The sequence below is a fragment of the Wyeomyia smithii genome, chromosome 2, assembly GCF_029784165.1.
Source record: "Wyeomyia smithii strain HCP4-BCI-WySm-NY-G18 chromosome 2, ASM2978416v1, whole genome shotgun sequence".
NCBI lineage: Eukaryota > Metazoa > Arthropoda > Insecta > Diptera > Culicidae > Wyeomyia > Wyeomyia smithii.
In genome coordinates, this window is record NC_073695.1 from 103,143,254 (window position 1) to 103,166,151 (window position 22,898).

At 40.5% G+C, this 22,898-nt stretch overlaps 1 protein-coding gene across 2 annotated transcripts in view; it reads left to right on the forward strand.

The window, feature by feature from the left end:
* The window catches only part of LOC129723539 (peroxidasin), a 248,700-nt gene that overhangs the window by 18,179 nt on the left and 207,623 nt on the right, over nucleotides 1–22,898 (forward strand). For both annotated transcript variants that reach the window (XM_055677818.1, XM_055677819.1), the window contains exon 2: nucleotides 5,389–5,708. In XM_055677818.1, the coding sequence (XP_055533793.1) occupies nucleotides 5,494–5,708 (215 nt within the window). In that variant the 5' untranslated portion in view covers nucleotides 5,389–5,493. The remainder of the gene's footprint in view (nucleotides 1–5,388; nucleotides 5,709–22,898) is intronic.

Below are 22,898 nucleotides of genomic sequence, written 5' to 3' on the forward strand. Positions count from 1 at the left end.
AAAAAATAAGCTAAAACATGCTATAACTTTGTAAGGAAAAGTCCTGGATATGTGTGGTCTTCAATAAAAACGTGTGTTTTATATGCTCAAATGCTTCTTTAGAACATCGTTTACTTGTAAAATGTAGCTTACAAAAGTTAAGTACAAAAAATAATTAACTTTCAGGAAACTTTTACAGAAAATACTCTGTAACTTTGTTCCCAATGAAGATAGAAATTTTGTTTGTTCAGCAAAGTTTCATATTTTTGCACGTTCTAAAACTTTGCCCAGTAAACCATTCCTCTATCTCTTAACACAAAAATGTTAGTATTTTTGATATATAAAAACCTACTGTAATATATGCTCTCCGTACTCTAATATGGGTGGATTGGGACAAATGGAACCTAAAGGAGTTTATAGTACTTCAGCTTAACTTCAAGGAAAAGTATTGACATCATGATTCCACTTGCCCCTTTTTAACCTATACGTTCTTGAAGTTATCGAAAAAATAAGCTAAAATATGATATAACTTTGTAAGGAAAAGTCCTGGAGATATATGACCTGTGGCAAAAATATGTGTTTCCTCCGAACAATACTTTCGTGTAAAATGTAACTAACAAAAGTTAAGTGCAAAAAACTAACTTTTAAGTAAGTTTCATGTAATATACTTTATAACTTCGTACCGAAAGAAGAAAGGATTTAAATTTGTTCAACAAAGTTTCATAATTTTAAATCTTCTACAACTTTGCTGAATAAACTTTTCTTCTATCTCTTGACACAAAAAAATTAATTTTTTTATTTTTGGTATAGTAAACTTTTCATACTTTTTGACAATTTGCGATCATGCGGGCCATTCATACAAACAATTGTTCCGAAGACTTTATTAAGCTAGAATGAAGGTGAAAGGCGCTATGGAATTATGTCGCAATCATTCGGTCGAAGTGACACAGCCCTGTGCGTTGTCAACGCTAACTAAACGTCATATACACCCAACGTAAAAAAAGAAAGATTGTAGACTTAAAACGGAAGCGTGTTCGATAGGCCTCTGTTACACCAAGCGAGTTAAAAACCTTCAATTTTTGCTGTAAATAAATAATTAGTTAACCCTAAAATTTACACCTAATAGTTAGACCATCTAAAACTTAAAAACTGTTAGTACGGTGCGGAAAAGTAGTACGAAATAGTACAGAAAGTTGAAAGACACATAGTACGTAAAAAATATAGGTTAGTTACATGCAATATTAAAAGAAAACTCATGCTATCACAGTAAACTAAAATCATAGGTTGTGCTACAGCCGCGGTGTAGAAGAAAGACAAGACTGCTCTGAACATCTAACAAAAAAAAAGTCCTACACGTGACATGCATAGTCCCCACTACATTAAACTAAAAGACACTAAACGAAATTTTTTGTTCATACCATATATACAATTATAAACCATATAAAATCAAACGATATAAACTACATGCAATCAAACTATAGATATATATAAAATCCATGCAACTACCATTTGTACAAATACTTATATGTGTCATATATATATTTCATTGATAGGAATTTTTTAACAAATGCACGTACGGAGTTACGTAGTTCAAATACATTTACGTTATCAAATCGGAAGACTGTCTTTTTTTAGTTGCGTTTGCAACAAATTTAGTTCCCCTTTTTGCCTTATTGGACCACTGTGCAGTGTACCTAGTTTGCTTTATCTGTTTTTAGAGGAATTACAACATAAATTTAGATGAATTTTTATTTGTTCCCGTTTTTTTTTCTAGGTGAGAAGCTTTTTCAGCTCCTACTTACAAACTTATGAACATATTTTATTATAATCTTTTCTGTCTAATTGAAGCGTTTTAAATCTTTTTTTTCTGTCGCCACACCAGAGCCGTTGATCTATTGTAAGATAATGCCCGGGTGTTTGCTGTATCCGCACTTCTATTATTAAAAGTACCGTTATTGAAAAGTGGCTTGTTTGTTATTAATCCGTGCTTGTGTATATGATTTTACCCTTCCACTTCCACTTACTGCTCTGTTGTCCCGAGTCTCATTCTTTCGCTAAATAACGCCACCTATAGTTCCCAGGAGAAGTTTCGTTGAGCGTCCTTTTGACCAGTTTTACTTATAAGCGGAACTCATTATTTGTTCACTGGAAGTCACATCTAGATATTATAGAATTCAGCGTGAAGGACAGGTAAGTGGTTGGGGAGCCTGAGAATAAAACCATGCTTAAGTTCTTTTTGACATCGAATGGGCTGATTCAAAACTACAACCATCCATTTGTAACCTTGTGGCTCCGTAGCTCCCCTGTCGTAACCCTTTATAAGGTGGTGAAAACTGCGCTAGGAACCGACCCAAGGTCAGTAAAACGTGAATAAAATGTAAAAAATATCCCCAAATTAACATTGCACACTTCTAGCAGTTTTGAGAAACATGAAGTGTTGCGAGTTACCCTTAGAAGAGCTTGTTTAAGCAAAATTTCTAAACAATATTCTTGGTGCAACAGAAAAAAATATTTTTCGTTGGTAGCAATATGGTTGCCACTCTCTTATAAAGGGTTAAAGCATAATTTACATTTTTGTCCTTTTCTAGTTTATAGAGACGTTTTTTCAGCTATTTTCCTGGTTTTAGAAGAGGCGTTTCTCTGCTGATTTAAACAGTTTTCTCTTCAATTTGGAATTAATTTCTGTTGTAGTCTTTTCGCTGTTTTACGTTTTTCACGCATATGGACCGAGTTTTAATCATGTAATTTTCTTACCGTTATGAATCCTAAAAGTTTTAGATATGTTTGAAATTATTTTATTTTTATTCTTTTTAGGCCGCATAAGGAGCCATATTTTTACCTAGATAAAAATTTTGTTTTCCTAAGCGTGCGATAAAATGTATGAAAATTACAAAAACAGTAGGTTTTTGGGCTAATTTGAAACCATTTTTCATAAACTTTGTTTTACCTTTTCGAGGTACTTTCCACTAAGCTGTAGGCTAAATTTGGATTCAGTTCTGTCATTAGTCTCATCCATTTGTGAAACCACTTTTTTTTATTTAAAAGAGTCCTCGAACCATTTGGGTGGATTTGAATCATTTTCTTTTTGACCTTTTCATCTCGTTTTAATTTGAATAAAATTTAAGATCATTTTCATTTTAGGTTTCATCTGTTTTTTAAAACTTGGTAATTTCTTTTTTGTACTTAATTTAGAACTATTTTTTGTTTAGAAAAGATTTCAACCGCTTCGAGAAAAATTAATAATTGGTTTTATTATCGATTTTGCTTACCTTCGCTGGGTTTTTTTAATTTAGATTTTTGAAAATGACAATTTTTCTGTCCACGTGGAATGTGGCCTTAATTTGCAAATTTGCAGAGAAACGAGAAAAAAAAACATTTCACAAAAACTGTGAGTTGCTGGCGCAAATAAAATGCTTCGAATGATAAACGTACTTCACTGCGAAAGTTACTTTTGGAACGCATGTTTCTAACAACGTTCAATTGTCTTAATTGTCTAGAATTACACTCTTTACAACACACTTGCACTTGTGTGCACAGTATTATCCTAGAGTAGGGTTCACGTTATCGTACAAACCACAGGAGCATTCTAAATAACAGGATTTATTTTCCGCTAAAAACTTCTGTAAATCGCAATTCGCTTGAAATTATGGCAACTTTGGTTCTTTTTCGATAGAGATAATAATTGAGTTTCTATAAAAAACATTCCGAAACGTTTTTATTTTATAAACAAGCAGAATCACTTTTGTTACTCCTTATTTTTACAAAATCCTTAAGTATGAACACCGTTTTGTGAATTTTGAGTCTATTATTGTAAATAATAATCTTTTTCATATGTTTTTATATTTTTCATAATCTTCGATTAGATCTTTTCTATAAATTTCAGCCTTCAAATATTAAACTCAATACACTGAGGTTTGATAATTATTTGATTCCAAAACTAGCCCTTAGATATATTTTCTATCACAGCCACATACACAAGCAGAGCAAATCAATTTCCTATGCCTTTTGGAGCAGTCAATGTCAACATCGCCACTTCCGGATCCATTTTACCCCAGCATCCTAGGGGCGCACTGAGTATTATAACGACAGGTCTCTAGTTGGGTCTGATTCGATCGGCAGGCAGACTTCTACATCCGGAACGAAGAGCCAAACAGTTATTATTCTGGTCATGAGTTTGCTTTGAATATGATTTTTTTTCTGTATCCGGATGACTGGATCGGACAATTTTGCTATCGTTTCGGCAGCAACTTAGGCTGGATTGGTGGTCCGATGAAACCGGGCGGTGAAGTAATAACGTGAATTTCATAGACAGGCGTCTTCTAATTTTCTCCCGTCGAACCATCTGCAGATAGAAAAGCAACCGATTTTGTTTCAATTTAAGGGCTATTCCCACTGCTTCCGTTCCGGGACCGGGCCGGGACCGGGCCGTGGCTGTTCCGTGTGTCGTCCGGGCTCGTTTGAGATTGATTGCATGCGTTCTTATGAACGCATTCACACCGACGCGCCGTGCCCAGACCGGGGCAGCGTTGAGTTGCCGCCGTGCTGCCGCAGTGCGAGGGAAAAACTATCGTTGCCGACGATACTTTGTGTTGGCCGGAGAGTGCACGGAAGGCACTCGGGTGGATGCGTGTATGTAGTAGTGACATATTTCGCGCGGAGTGAGCTGCGGTATGAAAAAAAGAGAAAGACGTTCTTTCACATACACACATCAACATTTCTCAGCCAGAGCGCAGCGCAGGCACGGTTCAAGCACGGCGCAGTGTGAATGCATGAAAAGTCCCGGACGAGCCCGGTCCCGGAACGGAAGCAGTGGGAATAGCCCTTTACCGGGCATATTGCAAACTAACCTAAAAAGCTGCGCTGAATGATGATTTCTGACAGGGGTGATGATGGAGTAAAGGAATGGGTGATTTTTTTAGATTTCATCAAATTGATTAGATGTCTTTAGTAAGCTTTTAATTTGAAAATTTATTAGTGTTGATTTAGAATTTTAATGCGTATAGATTTGATTGCGTTGATTTTGGGATGATTTTTTAGAAATAAGATAGTTGATGGTGAAATGTTGACGGTTTCGAATGCTCATAAAGAGTCAATATGATCCGATAGTTACCGTCAATTTCCACTCGGCTCGTGGAATTAAATTCACATGAACTGTGAATTGTGATTGTAATAACTATAACGTTTTCCCGACCGATGTTGCTTGCAAAGTTTCGTTTGCAAAAAACAGTTGCAACGACCATGCACCCATATGTAAAAGATCATTGTCCTCGTAGTTATTGACATTCATACGTTTTTTATAATTCGAGCTTTCTACCTACTCAGACCATCTGCCAGACTACACGTTTTTTTTTATTCCTAGCGATGATTTAATCATTAATTGCTTTTTCTCGTTTTCAACTCCAATTTCAGCTTAGCTGACGACGAAGGAGATAAACAGTGTTAAATAAACATTGAAACTGTCCATTCAGTGATTTCTGCGGAATACGTTTGGCTCATTCGCAGCAAATAAACGAAATGCCGAAACTGTTTCAGTTTGTGACCGATTACGGTCGCTGGTTGCCTGGTCGACCAGTGGCAACGTTTTCCATTCTCGTCACCCTAGCGACACTGGCCATCACGACGAACGCAATGGGATGTCCGTCGAAATGCTCTTGCCAACAGCGTACGGTTCGATGCATTAAGCAGCAGCTCGATAAGATTCCAGAAATGCCAGCCGACACTAACATTGTGTAAGTATCCGTTGCATGTTGATGCTGGGACATTATGTGCTATTCTATTACCAAAGTCCGCGAATTTCATAATTGTTTGCTTTGTGCGCGCGTCGTATCACTTAAACAAACCGTACAGCCATGGCGGTATACTTGATTGTTGCTATAGATGGGTATAAATTACGATGAACTTTGTTCGATCAAAAACCATTAAACAAGTATACTTCACAAGTTCGTCTTTGCTGAACAATTTTAATTAGGAATTGTTTGTTCGCCATCGAAATGTCATCTTAGCTTCTTAGATCTCTCAGTTGAGAATATCAGTCTCACAGTGGCTTTTGTGCAGTTCTTGAAAGCTGCTTACTAAGTTTCAAAGATCTATTCCCCAATAGCCGCTATTCAATCTTAGATAGTTAGGTGGATTGATGTTCTTCTTGACAAATTAGACATAATTTTGTAAAAACCACAGAAGAACAAACTTAAAGGAATAGCTGAATACTAAGTTTAATGATTTGATCAAAATTGGAGGAAAGAGGGAGACCCGCGACATTTGCAAGTTATCAGCAATCTCTTTTTCAAAAATTCATATTTGTATATTCGAGTACAGGGCTGTTTCGATGTTATCAACATTCATTTTTATCTCTACTCGTTAAATTTACGCTCAGCTATCTCACGCTTTCTATTTCGATTTTTATCATGCTTCTTCAGGAAAGTTCTGAAGAATAATGGAGTTCCAGTTATAGATAATGCATTGAAAAAATAATTCACATGTGCTTTGTGTCTTTAGGGAACATCCATAAATGACGTAGCTTTTTTTAGGTTTTTAGGAAAAAAAATCCAATATTATTCTTAGTTTCATATTTGCTACGTAGTTTCGCTTCACTCCCACACCATTTCGTTGTCACATTTCGTCTCAAAATTGCAACCCCTCCCCTCTCCCCTCGATTGCTAAGTCATTTATGGATGTTCCCTTATTGCATGTATATAGTTTTATGCACTCAATTCAGTTTAGCTCGTCCCAAGTGTCATACCTGTTACAATTTATTTGTCCCATAGTTTTTGTATAATTTGAATTTTAAAAAGCGTATTTTATTGATTTTGAGTCAGAACTTACGCATTATTCGAGCAGTTAAAAAAGAAGATTTATTCAAAGCTCAAATTGCCGAACAGTTTGGTGGTTATAGATCGTCGATTCAAAAATAATACAATTTGAAGGTTCGACAGTTTTACATAAACAAGAACTAGTCTTTTTTAATTATACTAAATAATAGGCAGAATAAAATCAAATTGATGTTGCAGGACGCATAATTGCCATGAGAAAGTTCGTGAAAATGCTGTGGAGAAAAACTATATAAACTTTACAATAAAACTTTTATTTTTGTTTAATCGTCTGCATCTTGAACTTACACGGTGACAAAAAAGTCCGGCACACTTTTTTGAGGTCGCCTGTAGCCTACACGTTGCATCTCTCTGGTGCCATCTATATGTCAAATGAAAGGGTTAACTTTGCTGCCCAAAGTGGCAGAGTTTCGTTTCTGTGCAGTTTGTTTACATTGAGTTGTAAGCCATGGCAGAGTTAAGAGCAGCTGTTATCGCTAAATATGTGAAAGGGTACAAACCCGGACACATATTCAAATACCTAAAACCGCTCGGAATCAACCGGAAATTCGTGTACCGGACCATAAATCGATACCTAGAGACCGGAGGCACCGAGGACAAGGCACGATCTGGACGACCAAGGTCTGTGAGAACTCCAAGGCTGAAAAAGATTATACGAGACCGGGTTCGCCGGAATCCCGCACAATCTGCACGGAAGCTGGCCAGGAACCTTAAAATGAACCGAGAATCAATCCGCCTGCTTCTGCGCAAGGATTTAAAACTTACACCGTCATAGGGTTACCAGAGCTACAAAGGACAAGAGGTACCAACGGTCGCGGGAGTTGCTCGGTTGGCGCGCAGATGACGAGATTATTTTTTCGGACGAGAAGCTGTTCGTTTTGGAGCAAATAGTCAATCGCCAAAATGATCGAGTTTGGAGTGTGAGCCTCTAGCAAGCTCCTGGGTACAAGCTAACGTTCCCCGGTTCCAAAATAAGACGTCAGTGATGGTTTGGGGGGCCATTTGCAAGAGTGGTAAACTGCCTCTTATTTTTATCGATAAAGGGGTCAAAATCAACGCAGCGTACTACCTGGACACGGTTTTGAATAAAAATGTTCTGCCTCAAGCTGAACTATTGTTTGAAGACGATTACTACTGCTTCCAGTAAGATGGCGCCCCATCCCACACCGCAAAGGTTGTTCAGGCGTGGTGTGAGGAAAACTTGACCGATTCCATTTCGAAGAATGAATGGCCTCCGTCGTCTCCGGATCTGAATCCACTGGATTATTTCGTGTGGGGATACATGATGTCGAAGCTGCACGACTATAAAATAACAAATTGAAGCAATTCAAGCGAGTTATCACGAAAATCTGGGACGAGATGCCGATGGAGCACGTGCGCGCCACTTGTGACGACTTTTCGAGACGTCTGAAGCTGGTTCGATCAGAGAAAGTGGGGTAATTCCGAGATATCGTCTGTGAAGTATCTTTATGAGTTACTGAATAAAGTTATGAAAGCCAGATTCAGATTTTCTTCTTATTCTTTGAAATATTGAGATTTTCCTGTGTGACCGGACTTTTTTGTCACCCTGTATATTCCATAGTGCATCACTTTTCTTAACCCTTTATAAGGCCGTGAGAACCATGCAAAAAAACCGACATAAACTTCAGTAAAACGTATTCCTTTTAGGAGGAACAACACATATGTACCTTTGTTGAAAATTTCACTATTGAATCAAAATTGGTGGCAATATAGTTGCCACTGCCCGTTAACCCCAAAAACGATGGAAGCAATTTTTTTGCAGCAGTTTGTAAGCCTGTTTTTTTGTAATTATAAAAAATGAAACACATTGTAATTAGAATGTAACAGTAAAACTTCATTTATTTTGCCTAGAAAAGGTCGAAGTAAAGAATTATTCAAGTGGTATCCTGGAAAATTTTTTAAGAAAAAATTTTAAATTTGTCGTCCAATACACCATGTATTTAAACGAAAAAACTGCATAATCTTACAAGTAAGTCCTAAATAGGAAGTTTCTGGTGAAAAACTAACTAAATTGTTGGATTTTCACCAAATTAAAAAAAATCCTTAAGACGTTCTTAAATCGCGGTTTGTTCACATAAAAATGGTCCCAAATGAATATCGTACACTTCTAGCAGTCCTAAAAAAATGAAGGGTTCTAAAGACACCTTTAGAAGTTTTTGGTTAAGCTAAAGTTAAAAATAATATTCTTAGTGGAGTGAAAAAAAATATATTTTGTTGGTGGCAATATAGTTGTCACAGTCTTATATAAGGTCGAAAAACTAATACTCAATCCTATTTCGGTTGAAGAATATTATTTTGGTAAATGAACCTATAGTGGACCGCTTTCCTATAGTGGACCACCCGCCAGATTAGCTTAATTTATGCGAAATTTCGAGTTCTTCAAATGGTGAGTTGACAACCAGGAACGAGCGTCAACCATAGCTCCGACCCTCACAAGTTTCTCTCTCACACCTCGACTAGTCAGATGATTACACTAGACTGCCGGTTGAAACATGGACACAATTGGTTGGTGCTGCCTAGGCAATGATGTTGTCATTCGACAATAGCTAAGTGAGAAGGTGCTACGAGCGTAAACCATAAACCAAGCTTTGCCAACCAAAGCGTCTGTTCGAAACAGCGTCTGATCTTCATGTTAGGAGCGACTGATCAACGTCCTGGTGTCAGCTTGGGACTCTAAACAGAGCTGACACAGTGGTCCCTCGGCGAGACAGGGGGTTGCGGAAGGCCCAACTGGAAGTGCTGCAATTATCGGGCAATGCCGCCTACAAGGTACTCTTCCAAATACTCTGCCATCGACTATCCTTATTTGCGAAGCAGCTTGTGGGTCACTACCAGGCGGGATTAATGGGTGCACGCGCCACTACGGATCAGATATTCGCGGTTGTAATCAATACAACGTGCCCACACACCACTTTTTCATGGATTTCAAATCGGCATACGACGCAATCGATCGAGACCATTTATGGCAAACCGTGCACGACTGCGTATTTCCGGCCAAACCAACGCGGTTGGTCAACGCGACGATGGATCAAGTGATGTAGGTAGTAAGAGTTTCGGGGGCATTCTCGAGGCCCGAGGCAAGGTAATGGTCTCTCGTGCCAACTGTTTACCACTACCCTGGAAGGTGTCATTAGAAGAGCGGGGATTAACACGAGTGGCATTCGAAAAGTTCAACTGTTTGGCTTCGCCGACGATATCGACATTGTAGCTGGGACTTTTGTGAAGATAGCTGACAGCCAAACGGATCGAACTGGTAATCATCGGAGACGAAGTACATGAAAGGAAGGGGTTCATAAAGACAGTGCTAAGACAGTGTTCGTGTATCTAGGGTCACTGGTAACTGCCGATAACGATACCAGCAGAGAAATTCATCGGCGCATTATGGCAGGAAATCGTGCATACTTTGGTTTTCGGAGGACGCTACGATCGAGTAGAATTCGTCACCGCACCAAGTTAACCATCCACAAGACATTGGTCAGACTAGTAGTCCACTATGGGCATGAGACATGGACTATGCTTGTGGAGGACCAACGCTCCCTTGTGGTCTTCGAGCGAAAGGTGTTGCGTACCATCTTTGGCGGACTGCAGATGGACAACGGAACGTGGAGAAGGCGAATGAACTACGTTCTGCAAGAGCTACTTGCATAGGCGTATGTAAACTATTTCAGTTCTACTGCTCGCCGATTTTGAAAACGTAGTTTTGAGAAAAACGTGTTTCAAAATGCTATAAATCTTAAGAATCGCAATAATAAAGCCTCTAATAATTTGTTTGCCTTCAGTCAGTCATCTATGCGCCATAAAGTTGTCCTTCCTGGGCTTCATTTTCCTTTTTTTTATCTGATGTAAGGCTGCACCTAGCCTCCTTCGCGATATCAGACATGCGATGCTCAGCGACTTTGACGCGGTTGGCGTCTGATCCCACGCAAAACTCAAACTTGTCACTCATATTTAAGTACTTTTGAATATAACTCACAGGTAAAAAGTATAGAAAAACTCAAACAAAAAACGTACACAACGAGAATGGCTGATCGACTAAACAAAGGGAAATTGTGAGTAAACACGTGCTGTAGAGACGCTGTAACGTTCGAAACTTGATGCAGCGACCACTATACTTCAAATTTGAAACACGATATCGATCATAGGTAACTTCTACTAGTTTACAAAGCCTCGAATTAAAGAAAACGAGCATCGATAAACTAAACGAAAAATGCAACGACTGTTACACTACCTTCTCTACAACATCCTTCCTTATTTTAACGTTCGTAATGACGTGGCCGGCGCCGTTATGGATCTATACAGAACGGAAGCTACCGAATTGTTGTACATTGAAGATGGTAAACTTATCCCAAGTTGCAATTTCACTAGCTCAGATCCATCCAAAGAAGCAACTACGAAATGTGCGATCGTCAAGCTCAAGCTCAAGACTACCTTCAGTGAGATGTCGAAGTTTTCGAGATAACTTCGGCAGGTTCACAAGTCGCTAAGCTTTATGGAAAGTCATAAACTATCAAAAGGATTGAAATAACTGTTTTACTTTCTTTAGACTTTCTCTGATGCTGAGTTATCGTTGCTTAAGTCTCGTACAACATAAAATCCGATCAACTTATTTCTAATATTCGAATGCCCAGATCACATCAGTTTCAGTTCATTGAATGCATTCAAAAATTCTATTCTGTAAATCCCTCAGCAATGGACGATAATAAAACCGAGAACATTTGTATCGGATTGTTCGCTCGCTCAAATTATATTCCTTCAATAAATCAAACAGTCACATAAAGCGTCTACGAGTTGTGTTACCGTAAGCCGACGATTTTCCGCAAGCAAGGGTGGCGACAGTAGCATTATCAATAACGTCAAAACGCTCGGCCTGCTTTCATTTACTTGACATCCGGAACACTTCGTGTGCCATAAATTGTCCCTTTTCATGTTCGCACTTCCGAATGGCGTTTATGGGACTTTATATTCAGCATAGCCTCTGTTCTCAGGGAACAAGATGCGCCTTGAATCAATCCTACGGAGTTGAGAAAAAGTATACTTGGTTGAAGTATAACACAGTCTACTCGCAGCCAATTGATTGTAAATGAATCATTCTGTAGTATTTTTTATACAGGTCTTCTCCTCCTCTAAATGAATAGTTTATTTGTTTGAAGATATGCCATGTATGGTTTGCCTCAGGCGCCCATAATAATCGTATTACACGGTTATTTTTTTGCATTTTTCAATTACAGTACCAACAACTGCACTTCGATAGGTATATCAGTATAATGAAGATCCATTTCATACGCTGCGCTGAAAGGTCTAACAGTGCAATTTAATAACATACATAACATTTTGAGTTTTACGAAGATAAATATTTTGCAACAATAAATCAGAAAATAATGAAATGTACCACGGTAATAACCAGCGGTTCACCAACTTTTTTTCCTCATCCTTAATATTATGATATGCTTAGAATTCTGTTTCCACATTTAAGCCATCAGTAAAAAAAAATACAGCTCGAATGTGGCGGAGGCACGATGTATTCTCGCCTTCCATAATAGCACAGCATGTAGGTATCTCTATATCCCGGAAAAATTATTGTGTGCCACTCTCTCCTGGAGATGGGTTGTATCGAAAGGGTCGCTCGTCAAAAATGCAACACATGGTATCCGAAGGCTTTCCTCCTGCTGGCAGTTGCTTCGAAAGAGGGGGCGTCAACACAAACCTTGATATATATAGCGAGATTGGAGAATGAGCATAATTGTGCTCATGCAGTGTATTGTATAAATATTTGCATTATGAATATCCACTTTTCAAAAATAGTAAAGCATAGATAAACAGAAACTACTTCTCCGAGATTTAGTGTTAGTGCACGCACTTTGTTGATTTCCTTTACAATGCAGTATTTTGAGAGCAATTCTATGCGATTACTGTTATCAGTATAAAAAAAAAATGATGATTCTACTCATCATGTTGGGTCGACTTGGCTGTGGCAAAACTACTCAGAGGCACGATAATATACATACGATAAGCGGGTGTGTACTCTTAATGTCCTTATGTGGTGCTTCTAACGTTGTCTGCGGATGATGTGCATGTGAGCACGCAAAAATTTGACGAAGTGGATTTTTTCAACTGATTGCGACTTTCAAGTGATGTTGGTTGAGACTGCTGGCGAAAAAAATCATAATAACTTTTCACCTTTAGCAGTGAGACATGACAGATTATTCAAGTTCGGTTTTCACCCACATCATTTCAGCCAATATTTTTACTGTGGAAAAATGTAGTATTTTTATAAACTTTTCGGAACAACTCGTAGCAAAGTTGTTATGGTTTGACGATAATATATATAATCAAAACATATAATTCCATTGTTTATATAGGGTTTTGTTCGCTTGCTATGAAAGAACGATGTCGAACTGTTTTGGTTTCATAGCGAAACTTAATGCACTCAAATAAATAAGTTATGTAGCAACTAGAAGGATTCACTCATAATTTTAAAAAAAGATAAAATTTTTAATCAGTTCATTTTTTCTATACAGGTCGTTATCAAAAACTGTTCAGCCTACTAAACTTTTCATGAAACGTAGGTTAAAAAAATGGCATGATTTGATTTATTATATCTATGATTTGTTTTATTATATCTATTTCTTCATAAAATCTAATGATAATCCTAGTCACATATACGATTTAAAGAATAACAGTTTCGAACTCAACCAGCAAAACCAATATTGCGCAGCATTTGTTTTCTAACCAAGGTGTTTCGTTCGATCGTGAGCGTCACAGTCAATCAAAAAGATTTTTACCTGTAACCATTTTCACTTGACAAAAATCGATTCTAATCAAAATGCACTCAGCGCTTCTCGACGATACTCTACAAGAGTGGAGAAGTGGAGAGAGTTTATCATCACCATCGTTGCTGTATTTGTAACAACATAACAGGTGGGTGGGTGGTTGCATCACCCTTTTCTCTTGAAGTAAGTAATGTGATTTAGCTAGGGTTAAGAAGGAGGTAAAAAAATACCACCATAGGAATGTGGAACACATCAAATCCACAACGCTTAATATCCTTTGTCATTGTTCCATCGGTTTTATCATCAAACCGCTGAACTGAAATGAGTGATTATGTTTGATCAAACTTTGGCTGGCCAATGTTGGTACAAATCCAGTTCTTCAAGCAAAATATAATTCATGCTGTGCCGAACCAGGGATGCCACATGTACAGATTAATCTGTATTTTACAGATTTTTGGCCGAAGTAACGGTACAGAATCTGTAGATACAGATATACAGATTTTCGTCGAAAAGTACAGATTTACAGATTTTCCGAAATTGACATTAATTTTTTAAAACAATCCAAATTTTATTTCATTAAACATTGAGCAAATTGAACATATTTTCAACTCCTCACACGTTTTAATTTAAGCTAAAAATTTTGTTTATGTACCATAAAAACTTAAAAAAATACAAAGTTCTTTATGTTTAAACAATACGGATTTTTTTTACAGATATTTTTGTTACAGATACAGATGCTCAGATTTTTTCAAGGGAAAACACAGATTTAAATGTGGCAACCCTGTGCCGAACACGCATCAGTATCGGAAGTGTTTGGTGATCGCTCCGATAGAATATAAAACAAAAGACGCGCGAGCAAGTGTTGGCATTGTTTGCCTGGTCGAGTGAAGGTTCAAGGTCGCCCGCCTTTGTGCAACTGTTTCGCATCGTGGCTGTTTGCTGGTGCGTAAGCCGATTTGGCTGCTAAGTGATTTGTGCTACAGCAGTGGACGAGAATCTCAACACAAAGGAGAAAAAAGAAGAAGCCAACAGTTGACAGCGAGTTGTGTCGCTGTGCTAAGTGATCACACACCCGGCTCGCTGCTGGTGGCTGTTTGGAGCTGCTGTATTGGTGCTGCTGGCTGTAACGGCTGCAGCTTCGACCGTTCGGACAACGAACCCTGCTGAAAGGAGAAGTAAAGAGGTACGTGTTCTGTCGGCGCTAGTGCGCTAGATTTAGCGCGATGGATGTAGATCCCTCGCCTTCCGTGCCACCATCCCCGAACCCCTCCGACCCTGTCCCTCCTGCCAACCCTTCCTCTGTTAATTCTCCAGTCCCCCCTCGCCCCAGGCTTTACCCGGATGGATCTCAGGGCAGCTTTACTGTTTTCTTTCGGCCAAAAGCAGGACCGAAATCGAAACCGTTAAACATCCTGCAGATTTCGAAAGACCTGACGGAGGGGTACAAGGCCGTGACCGAAATCTCCAAGGTCAGACCCAACAAGCTCCGTGTCGTGGTCAGCGACTTGGAACAGGCCAACGCTATTGCTTGCTCCGAGCTTTTCACACGCGAGTATCGCGTTTATATACCCGCACGAGACGTGGAGATCGACGGTGTCAAAACCGATTCGAGTCTGTCGGTCGAGTGTATCTTGGCAAGCGGTTTTGGCTGCTTCAAAAATGCTTTGTGTCACGACGTAAAAGTAAAGATCATAGATTGCAAGCAATTGCGGCCTGTGTCTCTTGTCAACGGCACAAAAGTGTACACTCCGTCAGACTCGTTTTGTGTTACGTTTGCCGGATTGCACCAATTGCAAGCAGCTAGGCCACACAGCCGCCTACTACTGCAATAAGGCACGATGTAGCAAGTGTGGAGAAACTCATGCGGACGATTCTTGCAGTGTAAATGCTGAAAAATGTATTCACTGCGGGGAAAATCAGCATGAGCTCTCCACATGCCCGGTGTACATGCAGCGCAGAGATAAAATCAAGCGGTCACTTAAGGAGCGTTCAAAGCGATCTTACGCTGAGATGCTGAAGAAGACCGTGACCACTTCTACCATAACATCGAACCCCTTTGATCTGTTGTCCTCTGATGAAACCGATTCTGACGATTCACCAGCGGGAACATCTTATGCCAATCCTGGGGAGTCTAGGAAGAGGAAAAATGTTTCTTCTCCTAAACTTCCCCGTAAAGGTCCTAAGATTTCCCAAAGTGTAATGAAAAGTACGAACAAACCAAACAGTGCTGCGGAAAAACCGAAGCAAACTCCTCCTGGGCTTGCAAATTCAAAGTCCCAGAAGGAGTTCCCAGCACTGCCAGGAACATCTAAAACCCCAGTTGTTCCTTTTGCACATCCAGTTGATGAAACAAACTCTGGATTAGTGAAATTTTCTGACATTGTGGACTGGATTTTTGAAAATTTCAATGTACCCGATCCAATTAAAATTTTCCTTACAGCATTCCTCCCAACAGTTAGATCATTTTTGAAGCAGTTGACTGCCCAATGGCCCCTCCTTGCAGCGATTGTATCCTTCGATGCCTAATTCAACCGCGTATATGCTGGATTCTATCTCTGTCTTACAGTGGAATTGTAGAAGTATTTTACCAAAAATTGATTCGTTTAAAGTTTTGATAAATAAAAACAAATGCGATGCATTTTCCCTTTGTGAAACTTGGCTTACTTCAAATATTGATCTCAACTTCCATGATTTTAATATTATTCGCCTTGATCGAGACACCCCATATGGAGGAGTACTTTTAGGGATTAAAAAGTGCTATTCTTTCTATCGTATTAACCTCCCCTCGATTCCAGGCATCGAAGTTGTCGCATGTCAAATGACAATACAAGGTAAAGAGCTTTGTATTGCCTCAATATATATTCCTCCCAGAGCACAGGTTGGGCAACGGCTGCTCTTTGATTTAATAGAAGTGCTTCCCTCGCCACGTTTGATTTTGGGAGACTTCAACTCTCATGGTGTGGCTTGGGGTTCCCCTTACAATGATAACCGCTCCTCTTTAATCTATAACCTTTGCGATGACTTCGACATGACTATTTTAAACAACGGTGAAATGACACGTATCTCGAAACCTCCAGCGCGCCCAAGCGCTTTGGATCTATCCTTATGTTCGACGTCGCTACGGTTGGATTGCACATGGAAGGTAATCCTCGATCCTCACGATAGCGACCATCTGCCTATTCTTATTTCAATTACAAACCGGTCAACTCGCATGCGACCAATTGACATTCCGTATGACCTCACACGGAATGTCGATTGGAAGTTATACGAGGATATGATTTCAAAAGCGGTCGAGTCGATTCAACATCATCCACCACTTGAAGAATACAATCTCCTTGCGGGCTTGATTTTCGATGCCGCGATGCAAGCCCAAACGAAGAAATATCCCGGCGTAACGATCAAAGAACGGCCTCCCACTCCGTGGTGGGACCAAGAGTGCTCCGATGTCTACACGCAAAGATCCGACGCGTTTTTGGCCTTCCAGAAGGGAGGTTTACCTGACGACTATTTACGGTATTCGGAGCTTAATAAGCTTAAAAGCTTGGCTAAAGCAAAGAAACGCGGATATTGGCGTCGGTTCGTGAACGAGACGTCGAGGGAGACATCGATGAGCACTCTTTGGAACACAGCCCGAAGAATGCGGAATCGCGTAACGGTCAACGAAAGCGAGGAGTCTTCAAGTCGGTGGATATTTGATTTTGCCAGGAAAGTATGTCCGGACTCTGTTCCTGAGCAAAACATTGTTCGCGATGCGTCTCCGGGCCACGACGCGATAGAATCACCTTTTACGATGGCAGAATTTTCAGTTGCCCTCCTGTGCTGTAACAATAACGCGCCTGGGTTAGATAGAATCAAATTCAACTTGTTGAAGAATCTACCCGGCAATGCCAAGAGGCGCTTGTGGAACTTGTTCAATAAGTTCCTGGGGCGAAACATTGTACCGCAGGATTGGAGGCAAGTGAAGGTGATCGCCATCCAAAAACCAGGGAAACCAGCTTCTGGTCACAACTCTTATAGGCCGATTGCAATGCTATCCTGTATCCGGAAATTGATGGAAAAAATGATACTCCGTCGTTTAGACCATTGGGTCGAATCAAATGGTCTACTATCAGATACTCAATTTGGCTTCCGCCGTGCCAAAGGGACGAATGATTGTCTTGCGTTGCTTTCAACAGATATTCAGCTGGCGTATGCTCGCAAAGAACAAATGGCGTCTGCGTTCTTGGACATTAAGGAGGCTTTTGATTCCGTTTCTATTGACATTCTTTCGGGTAAACTTCACCGACAAGGATTTTCTCCAATTTTTAACAATTTTTTGCACAATTTGTTGTCCGAAAAGCACATGCATTTTACGCACGGCGATTTGGCAACTTTTCGCATTAGCTACATGGGTCTTCCCCAGGGCACATGTTTAAGCCCCCTTCTTTACAACTTTTATGTAAATGACATCGACGAATGTCTGGCAAATTCATGCACGATAAGACAACTTGCAGACGACAGTGTAATCTCTGTTACAGGAGCCAAAGCTGCCGATTTGCAAGGACCATTGCAAGATACCTTGGACAATTTGTCTGCTTGGGCTTTACAGCTAGGTATCGAATTCTCTCCGGAGAAGACTGAGATAGTAGTTTTTTCTAGGAAGCATGAACCTGCTCAGCTTCAAACACAATTAATGGGTAAAACGATTTCTCAGGTTTTGGTACACAAATATCTTGGTGTCTGGTTCGACTCTAAAGGCACCTGGGGTTGTCACGTGAGGTATCTGATGAAAAAATGTCAACAAAGAGTGAATTTTCTTCGTACAATAACCGGACAATGGTGGGGAGCCCACCCAGGAGACCTTATAAGGCTTTACCAAACAACGATACTGTCTGTTATTGAGTACGGGTGTTTCTGCTTCCGCTCCGCAGCAAACACACCTTTGATCAAACTGGAGCGAATACAATATCGTTGTTTGCGTATCGCCTTGGGTTGCATGCAATCGACCCATACGATGAGTTTGGAGATCTTAGCTGGAGTACTACCATTGAAAAACCGCTTCTGGAGCCTGTCTTCTCGTATTCTTATCAAATGTGAGGTCTTGAACCGTTCCGTGATTGAAAATTTTGAAAGGTTAATCGAACTTAATTCTCAAACCCGTTTTATGACATTGTATTTCAATCACATGTCCCAAAATATTAGCCCTTCTTCGAATATTCCAAATCGTGTCGACTTATCAAATACTTCTGATTCTACTGTGTTTTTCGATACATCCATGATAGAAGAAACTCGTGGAATCCCGGATCATTTACGCGTGCAGCAGATCCCCAAAATTTTTTCCAATAAATATCGAAACATCAACTGCGACAATATGTTCTACACTGACGGATCACTTCTTGATGGGTCCACTGGCTTCGGTATTTTCAATAACAATTTAACCGTCTCCCATAAGCTCGATAATCCTGCTTCTGTTTACGTCGCAGAATTAGCTGCAATTCAGTACACCCTAGGGATTATCGAAAAAATGCCCACGGACCATTATTTCATCTTTACGGACAGTCTCAGTTCCATTGAGGCTCTCCGATCGATGAAAGATGTTAAGCACTCTCCGTATTTGCTGGGGAAAATACGGGAACATCTGAGTGCTTTATCCGAAAAATCTACTCAGATTACCTTAGCGTGGGTCCCTTCTCACTGTTCGATACCGGGTAATGAGAAAGCGGACTCTTTGGCTAAGGTGGGCGCAACAAACGGTGATATTCATGAAAGACCAATTGCCTTTAATGAATTTTTCGCATTTGTACGTCAGAATACGATCATCAGTTGGCAAAATGCTTGGACCAAGGGGGAACTGGGAAGGTGGTTATATTCCATAATCCCCAAGGTATCGACGAACCCGTGGTTCAAGGGGTTGGATGTAGGTCGGGATTTCATTTGCGTGATGTCCCGGCTAATGTCCAATCACTATAGATTTGACGCGCATCTCCGTCGTGTTGGGCTCGGGGAAAGTGGTATCTGTGCCTGTGGTGAAGGTTATCACGACATAGAGCACGTTGTTTGGTCATGCCCTGTATACCGTGACGCCAGGTCTAGATTAATAGCTCCCTGCAGGCCGAAGGTAGGCAGCCGGCTGTTCCTGTTCCTGATGTCTTGGTGAGCCGTGACTTATCCTACATGTCCCTTATATACGTTTTCCTGAAATCCATCCATGCCCCAGTTTAGTCCTATCCGCTTCCGCCTACATCCAACCAAACGACAAGAACACGTTAAGACCCCGGCTCCGGAAACAGCAATCAGACCCGCACGATACTCTCAAGGCCCGATGGAAACAACCCAATATGCCAGTCCGTAATATCTTGGCCCAGCAGCGGAACAAAATTAATATGCTGCTTACCTATGGCAATGAAAACCATCAAACAGCAAACCTGTGCTTTCAATGCAAAATATTCTAGCTTTAAGTTAGATTTAGTTTCAGCTCGTAGTCGGCAGCAAGGATAAAAAATTTGCTTTTAGTTATTAAGATACTTTAGAAAGTAAGCTACCAGATATAATTGGCGCCGTTAAACATTGGATTGTATTTGTGCCGTGTCAAATAAACTATAGATGAAGAAAAAAAAAAACTCTCATGGTGTGGCTTGGGGTTCCCCCTACAATGATAACCGCTCCTCTTCAATCTATTACCTTTGCGATGACTTCGACATGACTATTTTGAACAACGGTGAAATGACACGTATCCCGAAACCTCCAGCGCGCCCAAGCGCTTTGGATCTATCCTTATGTTCGACGTCGCTACGGTTGGATTGCACATGGAAGGTAATCCTCGATCCTCACGGTAGCGACCATCTGCCTATTCTTATTTCAATTACTAACGGTTCAACTCGCATGCAACCAATTGACATTCCGTATGACCTCACATGGAATGTCGATTGGAAGTTATACGAGGATATGATTTCAAAAGCGGTCGTGTCGATTCAACATCACCCACCACTTGAAGAATACAACCTCCTCGCGGGCTTAATCCTCGACGCCGCGTTGCAAGCCCAAACGAAGAAATATCCCGGCGTAACGATCAAAGAGCGGCCTCCAACTCCGTGGTGGGACAAAGAGTGCTCCGATGTCTACACGCAAAGATCCGACGCGTTTTTGGCCTTCCAGAAGGGAGGTATACCCGACGACTATATACGGTATTCGGAGCTTAATACCAAGCTTAAAAGCCTGGCTAAAGCAAAGAAACGCGGATATTGGCGTCGGTTCGTGAACGAGACGTCGAGGGAGACATCGATGAGCACTCTTTGGAACACAGCCCGAAGAATGCGGAATCGCGTAACGGTCAACGAAAGCGAGGAGTCTTCAAGTCGGTGGATATTTGATTTTGCCAGGAAAGTATGTCCGGACTCTGTTCCTGCGTAAAACTTTGTTCGCGATACGTCTCCGGGTCACGACGCGATAGAATCACCTTTTACGATGGCAGAATTTTCAGTTGCCCTCCTGTCCTGTAACAATAACGCACCTGGGTTAGATAGAATCAAATTCAACTTGTTGAAGAATCTACCCGGCAATGCCAAGAGGCGCTTGTGGAACTTGTTCAATAAGTTCCTGAAGCAAAACATTGTACCGCAGGATTGGAGGCAAGTGAAGGTGATCGCCATCCAAAAACCAGGGAAACCAGCTTCTGATCACAACTTTTATAGGCCGATTGCAATGCTATCCTGTATCCGGAAATTGATGGAAAAAATGATACTCCGTCGTTTAGACCACTGGGTCGAATCAAATGGTCTACTATCAGATACTCAATTTGGCTTCCGCCGTGCCAAAGGGACGAATGATTGTCTTGCGTTGCTTTCAACAGATATTCAGCTGGCGTATGCTCGCAAAGAACAAATGGCGTCTGCGTTCTTGGACATTAAGGGGGCTTTTGATTCCGTTTCTATTGACATTCTTTCGGGTAAACTTCACCGACAAGGATTTTCTCCAATTTTGAACAATTTTTTGCACAATTTGCTGTCCGAAAAGCACATGTATTTTATGCACGGCGATTTGGCAACTTTTCGCATTAGCTACATGGGTCTTCCCCAGGGCTCATGTTTAAGCCCCCTTCTTTACAACTTTTATGTAAATGACATCGACGAATATCTGGCAAATTCATGCACGATAAGACAACTTGCAGACGACAGTGTAATCTCTGTTACAGGAGCCAAAGCTGCCGATTTGCAAGGACCATTGCAAGATACCTTGGACAATTTGTCTGCTTGGGCTTTACAGCTAGGTATCGAATTCTCTCCGGAGAAGACTGAGATAGTAGTTTTTTCTAGGAAGCATGAACCTGCTCAGCTTCAAACACAATTAATGGGTAAAACGATTTCTCAGGTTTTGGTACACAAATATCTTGGTGTCTGGTTCGACTCTAAAGGCACCTGGGGTTGTCACGTGAGGTATCTGATGAAAAAATGTCAACAAAGAGTGAATTTTCTTCGTACAATAACCGGACAATGGTGGGGAGCCCACCCAGGAGACCTTATAAGGCTTTACCAAACAACGATATTGTCTGTCATTGAGTACGGGTGTTTCTGCTTCCGCTCCGCAGCAAACACACATTTGATCAAACTGGAGCGAATACAACTTCGTTGTTTGCGTATCGCCTTGGGTTGCATGCAGTCGACCCATACGATGAGTTTGGAGGTCTTAACTGGAGTACTACCATTGAAAAACCGCTTCTGGAGCCTGTCTTCTCGCATTCTTATCAAATGTGAGGTCTTGAACCGTCCTGTGGTTGAAAATTTTGAAAGGTTAATCGAACTTAATTCTCAAACCCGTTTTATGACATTGTATTTCAATCACATGTCCCATAATATTAACCCTTCTTCGAATATTCCAAATCGTGTCGACTTATCAAATACTTCTGATTCTACTGTGTTTTTCGATACATCCATGATAGAAGAAACTCGTGGAATCCCGGATCATTTACGCGTGCAGCAGATCCCCAAAATTTTTTCCAATAAATATCGAAACATCAACTGCGACAATATGTTCTACACTGACGGATCACTTCTTGATGGGTCCACTGGCTTCGGTATTTTCAATAACAATCTAACCGTCTCCCATAAGCTTGATAATCCTGCTTCTGTTTACGTCGCAGAATTGGCTGCAATTCAGTACACCCTAGGGATTATCGAAAAAATACCCACGGACCATTATTTCATCTTTACGGACAGTCCCAGTTCCATTGAGGCTCTCCGATCGATGAAAGATGTTAAGACTCTCCGTATTTCCTGGGGAAAATACGGGAACATCTGAGTGCTTTATCCGAAAAATCGTATCAGAT